The sequence below is a fragment of the Andrographis paniculata genome, unplaced genomic scaffold, assembly GCF_009805555.1.
Source record: "Andrographis paniculata isolate CXL003 unplaced genomic scaffold, ASM980555v1 Contig55END, whole genome shotgun sequence".
Classification (NCBI taxonomy): Eukaryota; Viridiplantae; Streptophyta; class Magnoliopsida; order Lamiales; family Acanthaceae; genus Andrographis; species Andrographis paniculata.
In genome coordinates, this window is record NW_026137590.1 from 1409891 (window position 1) to 1422629 (window position 12739).

At 24.1% G+C, this 12739-nt stretch overlaps 1 protein-coding gene across 1 annotated transcript; it reads left to right on the plus strand.

The window, feature by feature from the left end:
* The first annotated feature begins 4893 nt into the window (after positions 1-4893).
* On the plus strand, positions 4894-5577 carry LOC127256405 (uncharacterized). The gene has a single exon (XM_051282410.1). It carries the CDS (start codon positions 4969-4971, stop codon positions 5320-5322), a length of 354 nt encoding a protein of 117 aa, XP_051138367.1. The 5' UTR covers positions 4894-4968; the 3' UTR covers positions 5323-5577.
* Positions 5578-12739: the final 7162 nt, after the last annotated feature.

Sequence of the window (12739 nt, forward strand, 5' to 3'; positions counted from 1 at the left end):
TATTTTATTTATTTATAAATTATAATTTTATATGTATATATAATATTTATAATTAATATATTATTTAAACGAACGTTCGCAAACAAAACTCGGGCTCGTTCGTTAACCAAACGAGTCTGTTTATGTTGTTCGGCTCGACTCGTTAACTTTCACGAACGAGCTTTAACCGAGCCGAACCGAGTCGGGTTCACGAACGGCTCAGTTCGTTTAACAACTCTAATTATAATCTTCATAAATTTCGTATTTACAGTATACAGGACAATTAAGATGAGATGGCAGCGGTTACGGTGCCGTGCTCATAGCACACCGTGTGCTGACAGACAACACCGTATGTATTAATATAATAAAAATGTAAAACATGTTATAGTCTCATACAACATATACACATACAACAGTTGATTTTAGCACACCACATATTGTTATACAATACAGATATAATTATAAACAAACAACATAGGACTTTATTATAAATAATATGTATTGTATATAATAAAACTGTGTTATTTGTATTATGGTTATCATAACTGTTCCGAAGGTGAGATAGCGCGAGTATAAATTTTCAAATTACTTTTACCATTTTCAGTAATAAAAACATAATTTACAAAAATTACTTTAACTTTTCAAGACAATCAAATAAGAAAAATGAGAAAGTAATATGTTAATATTTTTTTTCAATAAAATCAAAAGTATTATAAATTTTATAATTAGATTTAAAATGTTACGCCAGAGTGTCACTAACATCTACTTTAATATTTCCTCTATTATTATTATTTATTTTGTGAGGTGACAATTTTTTTCTTTCTATTTTTATTTTCTATATATTTTTTCAAAAAAATTAATACACTACATACATTCATTATATTTATATTCTTTAAATAATTTTCTATACTTTAAATAAATAAAAAAAAATTATTTCTAATCATCTTACATAACAAATACACCCACGGTGTTTTTTTTGTATTTTATATATTTTAGGTTTCATTATTTTCAAGTAAAATAGTTATTTGATATAATATTTTTAATAGAAAATAAAATATTTATATTGTGAACAATAAATCGTATAGTAAAAACACTCCATAAAAAATAAAATAAAAAGAACAAAAAAAAAAAATAGAAGAGGGACAATTATTTTTAAGTTTTAGTTAGGATGACATGATTGATCAAATAATTAGTTTATCTAACTTTACTTAAAAGAATATTAGGTGAAAGTTTTATGTCTAGATTAAAATAGAAAAAAAAAATTAAATTAAATTAAACTAAATGCACCATGCATGCATGTGGACAAATTAGGATCAATTAATTAATTGAATCATAAGTAATTTATGGATGTTTGGGATATTTGTTAGTTATAATTGTTATATATATATATATATATATTATATGTAGAAAAAGTCACAAAAAAAAAAAAATAATTTATGTGGGACGAAAAAAACATATATGCCAACTTCGACCCATATTTATTACTCCTTATGTTCGAATCATACATATCCATTTGTTTTTTTTTTTTTTGTGAATTTTAGTATATTAATTTTTTATAAGTAATAAAATAATATAAAGATAAAAAGACAACTTTACCTTTAAATTTATTTATTTTTTAGTTGTATCAAATGTAATAGTACTCCGTCCGCCCCGGTCAAGATAACCCCTTTACTTAAGGACACAGTATTTTAGGTAGTGTAGTTTAATAAATTATTAATAATAAGTTATGATATTATTTTATATTTTTATATGAGTAGTGTTGTTGGTATTTTAAATATTTTTAACATTATAAATTAATAAAATATATACAATATGTATATCATTTTGTAGAGAATAAAATTTTATATAATACATTTTTTATTTATTTATAATTAACTTAACACTAATTTTATTAAAAATAAGAAGTTTTAAATATAGATAAAAATATTTATTTATTGAAGAGAGATAGAAATAAAATGGTTTTGAGTGGATCCTACGTGTAAGAGCTTATAAATTTAATTATATTAATTTATATTTGTTAAATATATTTAAGATGAATAAATTTATTAAAAATAAAAATAGTCATCTTTAATGAGACGGACCAAAAAAGAAAAATGGGTCATTTGTCGCGCCACAGGAAGGAGTATTATGTGAGAGTATTTTTTACTAAAGTAAAAAATATCTTGAGTAAAACAAAAAATAAATACATTTGAGCTGAACGACAAAATAGTTACATATTACTCGAAGGGAGTGAGTATAATCTATTGATAGTAATTAAATGGAATAAATAAAATTAAGCATTATTATTATTTTTTATCCTAATATTCGTATTATCTTCCATAAAAAAAAAAAAAGAAATAAAAAAAGAAAAAGTCTATCTAAGACTAGATTCATCCAATTTAAGTTATTATCAATCGATCAACTTTAAATAAAGTGGAGTCGATACTTGTTCCTTTCTCTTCTTTTTTTTTTTTTAAAAAAAAATAATAATAATAATAAATTAATTTTATTAATTTCTTTAAATTCTGAGACGAAATTTCAAGGAAATTAAATTAAATTTCTGAAAAGCGATTTCTGTGTAACGTCCAACGGTCTTTGTGCGTTTTATTCACTCTAAAACACGCTTTATTAAGTCGCTGCATTTATTATACGCAAAATGAAGTCAGCTTTTGACTCTTTCAAACTTTATAAAAGCTCAGTTTGGCCGACCCTATTTTTATTATGCGGAATTAATCGCCACTTTTATTTAAAAAATAAATAAAATTATTTTTTATTTAAATGTTTGCTTTTTTATCGCCACTTTATTTTTTATTTTTTATTTTTTATTTTTTCTATAATATGAGATGCTGAATAGTAAAAAAGAAAATAATAAAGCCCGCCGTGAACCATATAGTGCACCAATTTCATATAATTATTTAGTATTATTATTTAGAATATTTTTCCATTAGAAAATTAGATCAAACTTTATTTTTGGTTAAAAAATTTATTATTTTATATTATAATTTAAAATACCAAAAAAGTTGGTGTTGATTTTGTTAACTAAAAGTATATTCAAAAAATTTTAATACGGATTTTAAGAAAAATAATAGTTTTTTATTTTTCTTTGAAAATTTGTATGAGAAATTTATAGACATGTAGGTTATGTCAATGTTTTTTTTTTTTTTTTTTTTAAAAAAAAAAGTAAATTAAGGGAAAGAAATAAGTAAGGTCACAGGTGATAATTGCACTTTTTGACAATCTAAATGATTTAAAAAATAATAATAATTTAGTGGATATAAATTGTAAATATAAATATATAGCATTTGATCCATTTTTTAAAAAATAAATATATACTTCATCTGTCTCATATATAGTACAATATTTAGTTTTCATCACCAGAATTTAATTGTGCAGTAAAATAATACTTCTTCTTCGTCATTTAAATTTATTCTTATTTTTATTTTCGATTGTCATTAAAAAGTATATTTATTTTTTTAGTTTTTGTATTTTTTTTCCTATAAAATACAAAAAGAATTACTAATTGTTGGATTAAAAATGGTTTGTAATTGTTTCCCTATCGGTCAAATTAAACTTATATTAAGTGATTTATTAATTTATTAGGTTTAAATATATTTAGTAAATATGGGTCTCTTATGTCTAGAAATCCCATAATTTATTAATTGAGTTATGAGAACCATTAATAATAAGAAATATAAATCACAGGTTTAGACATAACAATCATTATTTTTCATATCTTATTGTGAGAGTAATGACATAAACATCTGCGATTTTCTCATAAGGGGTTGCTTTATAAACTTGAAGAACACAAATCCCTCTAGTGTTTGCAGATCCGAATCTGACAACGCTAATAGAATCATGTTAGATTTATTAGCTTTATTTTCTTATATCAACTATCTCAACACGACAGATCCTGAATTTAGCGGTTTAATTTCCGATAAGTTCCAACAATTATTACTCAATTTTAAAAAAATTTGTACCTAAATATTTGACCACATTTGGATAATGAAGAAAATAGTATTCACTCTGTCTCATATCTATCTATCAATTTGTTTTTTGTACAAAATTTTAAAAATATTAGTATTATATTGAGATGTGGTACAAATAAAGTAGAAAAGACTAAAATAATCTTATTAGTATTGTGTGATATAAAAGTAATGACATTTGCGCACTATAGTGTAAGTTTGAACGATATTTGTATTGTTAAGTAGAAAGTATAGTTATTAAAAGAAATAGATACTTTGTTATGGGATATACCAAAATAGAAAAATTGATAAATTGTTAAATGACGAAATTGGTATTTTCTTTTTGTATCTTTTACTATGTCAAAAGATACATACTCATTAAAATTTGTGCAAAAAAATATAAAAATACTTCAACTAATATCAAATGCTCCCTTTCGTTCTAATACAATAGTCTTGTTTATCATTTTTGTCCGTCTCAAAACAATAGTCTCATTTCCATAAATAACTATATTACTTAAAACTACTCTTACTTTTTCATTATTATTACACAATTGATACTATTTTTTACACTAATACACTCACAAGGGCAAAAAAAATTTTTACCTATATTTTTTACCCACTACTAATATAATATCAATATTTTTAAAATCTCGTGCCGAACACAACCCAGAGGGAGAGAGTATTAAATTTTTTACTATTTTAAAAATTCAAAAACTTAAAAACATCTATTCAAACGGTGTCAAAAATATTTAAAAAATAATCTTGGCGGGGACAAACAAACATGGCCGTAACGGTCCCCCCTCCAAATTAATACATGTAATAGTTGCAATAAATCATTTTATTTTCTAATTCCACCTTAGTCTTTAAGACTTCCCAAACCCTCCAAATACCCACCCCCACCCCACCCAGTCAGTCAACCCCCCCACCCGCCCCACCCCCTTCTCTCTCTCTCTATATATATACACACTACAAATTTAAGTCCATATGTATATTTCAAGAAATTCATCACATATCAAATTCAAACAATTCTCTTTCTCTCTCTCTCTAGATGATGATGAGTAAGAATACTAATAATAGTTGGGGTATAGTGACGGCGGCGGTCCGGCCGTGGGTGGCGATCGCCGACGCGTCATCGTGGTACTGCGGCGTCGTTCTGGTGGCGCTCGTCCTGCTCGGCGGCTCAGCCTCTAAAGATAATCAAGAATTGGCGGCGGGCAGCGGGCAATTAATTAGGGCAGCGGCGTGCGAGGAAATCTACGTTGTAAGCGAAGGCGAGACGCTGCACACAATAAGCGATAAGTGCGGCGACCCCTTCATCGTAGAAAGGAATCCTCATATTCATGACCCCGACGATGTCTTCCCCGGCCTCGTCATTAAGATCACCCCCCACCCTATTAATTAATTATTTATCAGGGACACGTGTTGCGCCCTGATTGGATGGGTGGATGCTTGCTTTTGACACAGATTTCCGGCCGGTCGGTACATCGACTTACACGTGGCGGGACACGTGTCCCTTTTTTTTTTTTTTTTTTAATGCAATCGATATATAGAGAATATGATAGTTTTGATTATATATATATATAAATATATACAGTGTGTTGGTAGATGATGGGTTTGGAATGTCACGTTGAAAAGATTATTAATAGTCTGATTCATCGAATTTTAGGTTGAAACGTAACTAACCTGATATAATTTGGTGTTTTTTTTTTTTTTTAAATTTCAATAAAAATATCTCTCAATTTTTGAAATTTATTTTCATATTTAAATACACAAATCTAATAAAAAAAAATTACAAAGTAGTAATTTTTTACTATACAAGAATATTTTTTTATTACAACACAAACAAATAAACATGAATATAAATGACATAAAGAATAATCACTAAGTTCTTTCGATATTATTTTTCAATTTTGATTCTCCAAAAATAATAATACTTTCTCCGTCTAATTGAAAGGTTACCATTTTCTATTTTCGTCAGTCCCAAAACAAGGTTATCATTTTCTAATTTAGTAACTGTACTACCTACCTAATATAATAAATACTCTTTCAACTTACAATATATTACATAAATGTCATTACTTTTATATTATATCATATTAATAGGGGTATTTTTGTCTTTTTCACTATAATCTAATATAATACTAATATTAAAATATCTACGTGCAAAAAAGCAAATGTCACCCTTTCCAATGGGACGGATGAGGTAAAATAAAATAAAATACTTTTACAAAAGTAAAAAAAATATACTAAAAAAAAAAATCTTCAAATAGTCATTACAAAAAATAAAATATTCAAATTAAAATAATATATTTTTATTTTTGACACAATTCTCTATGCTATATGTAAAAAAAAAAATTCATATAAAAACGAAACCATTAATTTTACATTAAAAAATATATATATTAAATTCAATAGCTTTTACTTAAAAATAAAAATCAAATAAACCCTCGTGCCACGTTGCCGTTTCTGTCCGTCCTATATATCATGTCACTTTCTTTTTTCGGAAAATGATTACACACTTTAATCTCATTTTAAATTTTTTAATTTTAATTAGATTAATTAGTTATCTTAATTTTAAATTTATAATTATTTATATTATAGGATAATTATTTTCACTAATATATTTATAATTATTTATATTATAGGATAATCATTTTCACTAATACATTTTTAATTATCTACTAATTATACTCCTCCTAAAATACCATAAAATACCATATCTACAGTGTAGCAGACACGGTATCATGTACGGAGGGAGGAATAAATAGTATAAATATGTGCCAAACCTAATCCATGGCATACGGTCTCTTGAAATTATGTATGATGCGAAGATGACTGAAATTAGTCAACTCAAATATCCCTATCGACTATTGTTCCACGTGTAGTTTGTTAGGCCATTTGCAGTTCCCACAAATTTTTATGGTTGGAAGTTACATTAGATAAAAAATTATTTAATTTATAATTTTATATGTATATTATTAAAATAAATTTTAAATAAAAAAAAATATTTCAGTGAAATATATATATATTCTCTCCGTCGATAAAAAGAGTTCTATTTTTCATTTTCGTCCATCCCAAAACAATGGTACAATTTCCTAATTTAGTAATTGTACTACCTACCTACCATAGTAAATCTATTTACAATATATTACAGTCACTACCTTTATATTAAACAATACTAATAAAGATTTTTTGTCTTTTTTACTACAACTTAATATAATATTAATATTAAAAAATTTACGTGTAAAAAACAAATGTTACTATTTATATGGGACGGATGGAGGATATTATTTTTAAAAAACAAAATTTTATGTAATACACAAGAATAAAAAATATATAAATTCTAAATGTATAAATATATTTAGTTATTAAAAAAAAAAAGAAAAATAAGAAAATTTGAATTACATTACAATTAATTTAATTGTAAGATTATTTATTAGTGTTAAATACCCTTGAGCAAGCATAATATTTATTTTGATATAAATAGATAATACACAGTTAGTGGATTTCGTGACGAAAGTAAATTATCAAATTATATGGCCTTGATTGAAAATGGTTGATAGTGGAGGGGCTATTGTGGTCAATGTTTGGCCACTATAAGACATTAATTTGTGGTGAATATTTAATTAACTAGAAACATTTTATTGGTGGCCTGAGACATTTGGGTGGTGGATTCTTTTTGGGGCCCACAATTAATTATTATTTTTACTATTTTTATATATTTTATTTAAAAATATTTATTTTTTATTATAGTAAAAATAGTACACATTAATAATATAATATTTTTAATTTTTACATAAATTACAAATATAATACTATTACACATGTGCATAAAGTAAAAAAAAATAAAAAGTAAAAAAATCTAAAATATCTTATATATTTTCATTAACTAGAATCAGATTTTCATGATGTTGATTTTTTATAATCAGTATATATAATAAATATATACTTTATCTGTCTCAATACAATAATTTTATTTATTATTTTTGTCCGTCCAAAAATAATATTTTTATTTTCATAAATAATCATATCACCATAAAACTATCCCTATTTTTTTATTATTATTACACAATTGCCACTACTTTTTACACTATTACAGGACAAAAAAGTCTTTTACTCATACTTTTTACCAACTACCAATATAATATCAATATTCCTTAAATTCCGTGCTCAACCCAATTAAGATTATATATATGGGACGAAGAAAGTATAATACATATTTTTACATAACACAACATATATGCCATAACTAACAAAACATATATTCTGTTATAAATATATTACTCTCTCCGTCCACAAACTAACGTCTTACTTTCCTATTTGGGACGTCCAACAACTATTGTCATATTTCTTTTTTTAAACACGAATTTTATATTTTTACCCTCGTTCATTTATTCTTTTAATCTCTACCATACACTTAAGGGCAAATTTATCCATTCATAACAAAAAAGATCATCATCTAAAAAACTGTGCAAATATATTTTAGGACAATAAAAATTAGATAGATGAAGTATAATGTATATAACATGTATTGTATACTTTTATTATTGATTGTGTCATATCATTACTATACTTATTTGACCCAATTAAGAGAGGATCCACATGTATATGTTAATTTTATATTTATTCTGTTATTCTTCTATATTATTTATTTTTAATAAATAATAATTAAATTGTTACTAAATTTTTTTGCTAATTAAAATCACTGTTATTTTATTAATTTTTAAATAATATTTTTTACGATACTTTATTTAAATTTTTTACTTACACCATTATTATAAATATTAAAATATTTGTATCTAAAAAATGACATGTCTATCTCGAACAAATAAAATCTAATTGATTTTTTAAAAATAAATATAACTTAAAATATTTTTAAAAATAATTTCAATACGAATATGGTCATTTAAAATAAAATTACAAATAATTAATATATTTTCATAAAAAAAAAAGAACATATGAATTTTTTTATTTATTAATAACGATACAATATTATACTTCTTTTGTCCCATGTAATATGGGTGTATTACTGTAAACACGAGAATTTAGGTAAAATATAATTAATAAGTAATTAAGAAATATATTAGTAAAAATAATTATAGATTAAGATTAAGATAAGTAAATAGTTTAATTAAAATTAAGAAAATTATAAAATTTAAAATTTAAAATGCGATTAAAATGCATAATTCAAATTTCCAAAAATAGAAAGGACAAATTATGTGGGACGGACAAAAATAGAAAATATAGACAAATTATGTGGGATGAAGGGAGTAAGAGAATTGCATCTTTAAAAATGTAAAAAAATATTTAAAATAAAATAATAATAATAATAATAATAATAATAGTAATAAATGACAAACACACCTTTGTTTCTAGAATTTATTAAAATTGCGCTTCACGATCTGGGCCTGAATTTTAATTGTTCCTTGGTCTCTTTAATTGTATATAATTACTCTTAAAAGGCAAATTGAGCCCGTTCAAATTTTTTTCGTGTCAGCCCAGCCCATTTTAAATTTGGTGACATACTGTCTGTATAGGCCCGAACCAGACCCGGATTGAAGCCCTGTTGGGCCGGGTCAGTCCTAATATACTTTTTAAAAATTTATTATACTACTTTTGTCTAATAAAATTAGAACATTTGATCTAGCATAGAGATTAAAAATATATATATTTTTTTTAAATTTTGAATTACCTGCCATAGTTAGATATTGACGTGTTAGATAACATACTAAAAAGGAAAGATCTTAACCACTAGGCTATGCTTACATTTCTAACACAAATTTATTTGTTAATATATTTATAATTTCTTTTTAATTTAAAATAATTAATTTTAATAAACAGTTATAAACTCTCAAATTTTATTGTGTTCAAATGTTGTTGTCCGCTTGTTATTTGAATGATGAACAAATTACAGAAAGATTTGTGTAGAATGATTTATGGAACATAAATTTCTTCAAAAAAAGATTTTTTCAAAACAAACTAGTGACCAAAATTCAATATCACAATTATCAATTTTGGTCTCATTCAAATGAAAATTTATCAATTTTACTCCCAAAATAGTTGACTGGGACTGAACACGGTCGTGTTGATTTGAACACAGCCGTGTTGGATGATTCAGAAGGTGACTGGGCGTCCCAGGCAACCAACACCAACACGGCCATGTTGATTACTTTGCACTTCTGAACACGATTGTGTTCCTGCCTATGTTCTGAACACAACCATGTTTCTGCCCGTGTTCTGAACACAACCATGTTCATGTCCATGTTCTCAACACAATCATGTTTAAGGCCATGTTGCTGCCCATATTCTCAACACAATCATGATCTAGACCATGTTCACGACTATGTTTTCAATATAATCATATTGTAAATCATATTTATTATTATTTTCACTTTTTGATTAAAATTATTTGACATAAATATATATATTTATAATTTAACAAAAATATTTTTTACAATTATTTTATAATATAAAAAATAATCAATTTTTAATATTTTAAAAATGTATAACAATAATAATATATTAATATATATATATTTAATAATCCTTATATATATTTCTAAAATTTTATATTAAATTTTTAAAATATTATTTTTAATTAATTATTTCTATAAATTATAAATTAGATTTATTATTCAAAATAATATTTTAAAATAATAACCCACCACTTGGATTAAAAAAAATTAAAAATTAAAAATAATTTTTCTTTAGTGCCAGCTTGGAGAGCGGGCTGCTTCTGCTTCTGCAGCAACTTCATAAAACCTTGACATAAATGTATTCTTGCCATGTGTTTCAATTTAATTGGAACACATGACAAAAAAAAATATATTCAATTTTAGTTATCTTTTATACATTATATTTTTATTATATAAATATTTATTATTAATTTTTATATTTTTATATTTTATAAAATTTTATTCTTTACAAATGATATAATATTGATATATTTTTTTAAATAAAAATTTTAATTAAATATAATCAATTAATAATAATAATAATTTAATTTTTTAATTATCTTATAATTTATTCAATATAATTTATTTTATTTTTTAAAGATACATAAATACAAAAAATTGTACAAGAAAATTAAATTTTCACATCACATTAATAATAAATATATGTTATTGCTTATAAATTAAATTATTAAATAAATAAATATGTATATTAGATAAAAACATTTATTATTTAAATTATTTTAAAAATATATAATTTAATAAAGAGAAATTAAAATTTGTGTAAATAAATTTTTTGATGAAGGTATAAAATAAAATGAGAGAAGAGAGAGAAGGAAGAAACCCAGTTGCGTTTGATTGATTGGAATGGCCCAAGGGTGTGTTTGTTTGAAGAATTTTGAAGGATTTCCACTATTCATTCAATTTTTTTCCCCTAAAAACATCAAATCAAACATCTATTTTTCATTTTTTATATTATATTAAAAATCAATTTTACATTCAAAACATCACATCAAACCCTATTTATATCACATCATACAACTATTCAAATTCAAAATTTTTACTATTCAAATCCCAATCCAAAATCCAAACCCCAGACAAACACACCCTAAGAGTGCATGTGGTGTGGGACCCACCAAACAAAGAAACAAACCCTACAGAACAGTACTTTAACTCCCACGACGACAGTGAGTCAATTAAATGAATATACTGATAATTAATTAATTAATTAATTAATGTTACGCATCAACTTCCACCTCTCAACAAATAACATCTCCTCACCGATCTCATTAATTATTTCAACTATTAATTTATTTATGTTTCCTTTAAATTAAAAATTTCGAAATGTTTGAAATAATAATAAATTTTTATTTATATTCTTCACATATGAGTTTAATAAATACTCTGCTGTTTGTTAACAATTTATACATTTTTTTTTTTTTTTGTCTATAACAAAGTATTCATTTTTTTTTAAGAAATTGTACTATTTATCTAATATTACAAATATTCTTTCAATTTACAATATATTACACAAATGTCATTACCTTTATATCATACAATACTAATAGGATTAATTTAATTTTTTTACCTTTATTTCTATTTTATCATAATATAATACTAATATTTTTAAAATTTTATGCAAAAATTAAATGAATATATAGATAAGAGACGGATGAAATATAATACTTATATTAGTTGATTATGATATAAAATATATTTTTTATTACAAAATACTACATGAATAAATATTTAATTTTTATTATTTTTTAAAAAACTATTTTAAATTTCAAAGGTGCAAGAACCTCTATTTAAATGGTAGCGAATGCTTTCTTTCTCACAAACCGTTTTATTACGTCTGCACAAAACCGCATTTCCAGTCTCCCAAAAATCGCTTTTAATGAACACTACACTCGCCATTTTGGTACATTACGTACTTCAACCTCCGTCTCCAAACTAATACGTCGTTCAACAATTATTGTTTTATTTTTTTAAAACACAAATTTTATATTTTTATCATTCATTTATTTATTACTTGTAATTTCTATCTTACACTTAAGGTCAAATTTGTTATTTCATAAAAAAAAAACAATCATCTAAAATACTGTATAAATATACTTTTAGGACAATAGAAATTGGACGGAAAAAGTATATATATATTAATAATTAATTACACAAAACTGAATCTAACAACCTTCCAGCCTAACTACTCCATTGTTTCATTTCTTTCCATTAAAAATTAATTACTTAACTAAAAACTACCCATCTCAATTATCTATATAGTTCAACTACAACACACATATATATATATATATTCCCGATCGCATATATTGAGCAATTCAATCCAAACTCTTTGTGCCTAAAAAAACC

What these genes read in the sequence shown, in the direction of transcription:
- LOC127256405 (XM_051282410.1), top strand. Translation starts at nt 4,969, where the DNA reads ATGATGATGAGTAAGAATACTAATAATAGTTGGGGTATAGTGACGGCG.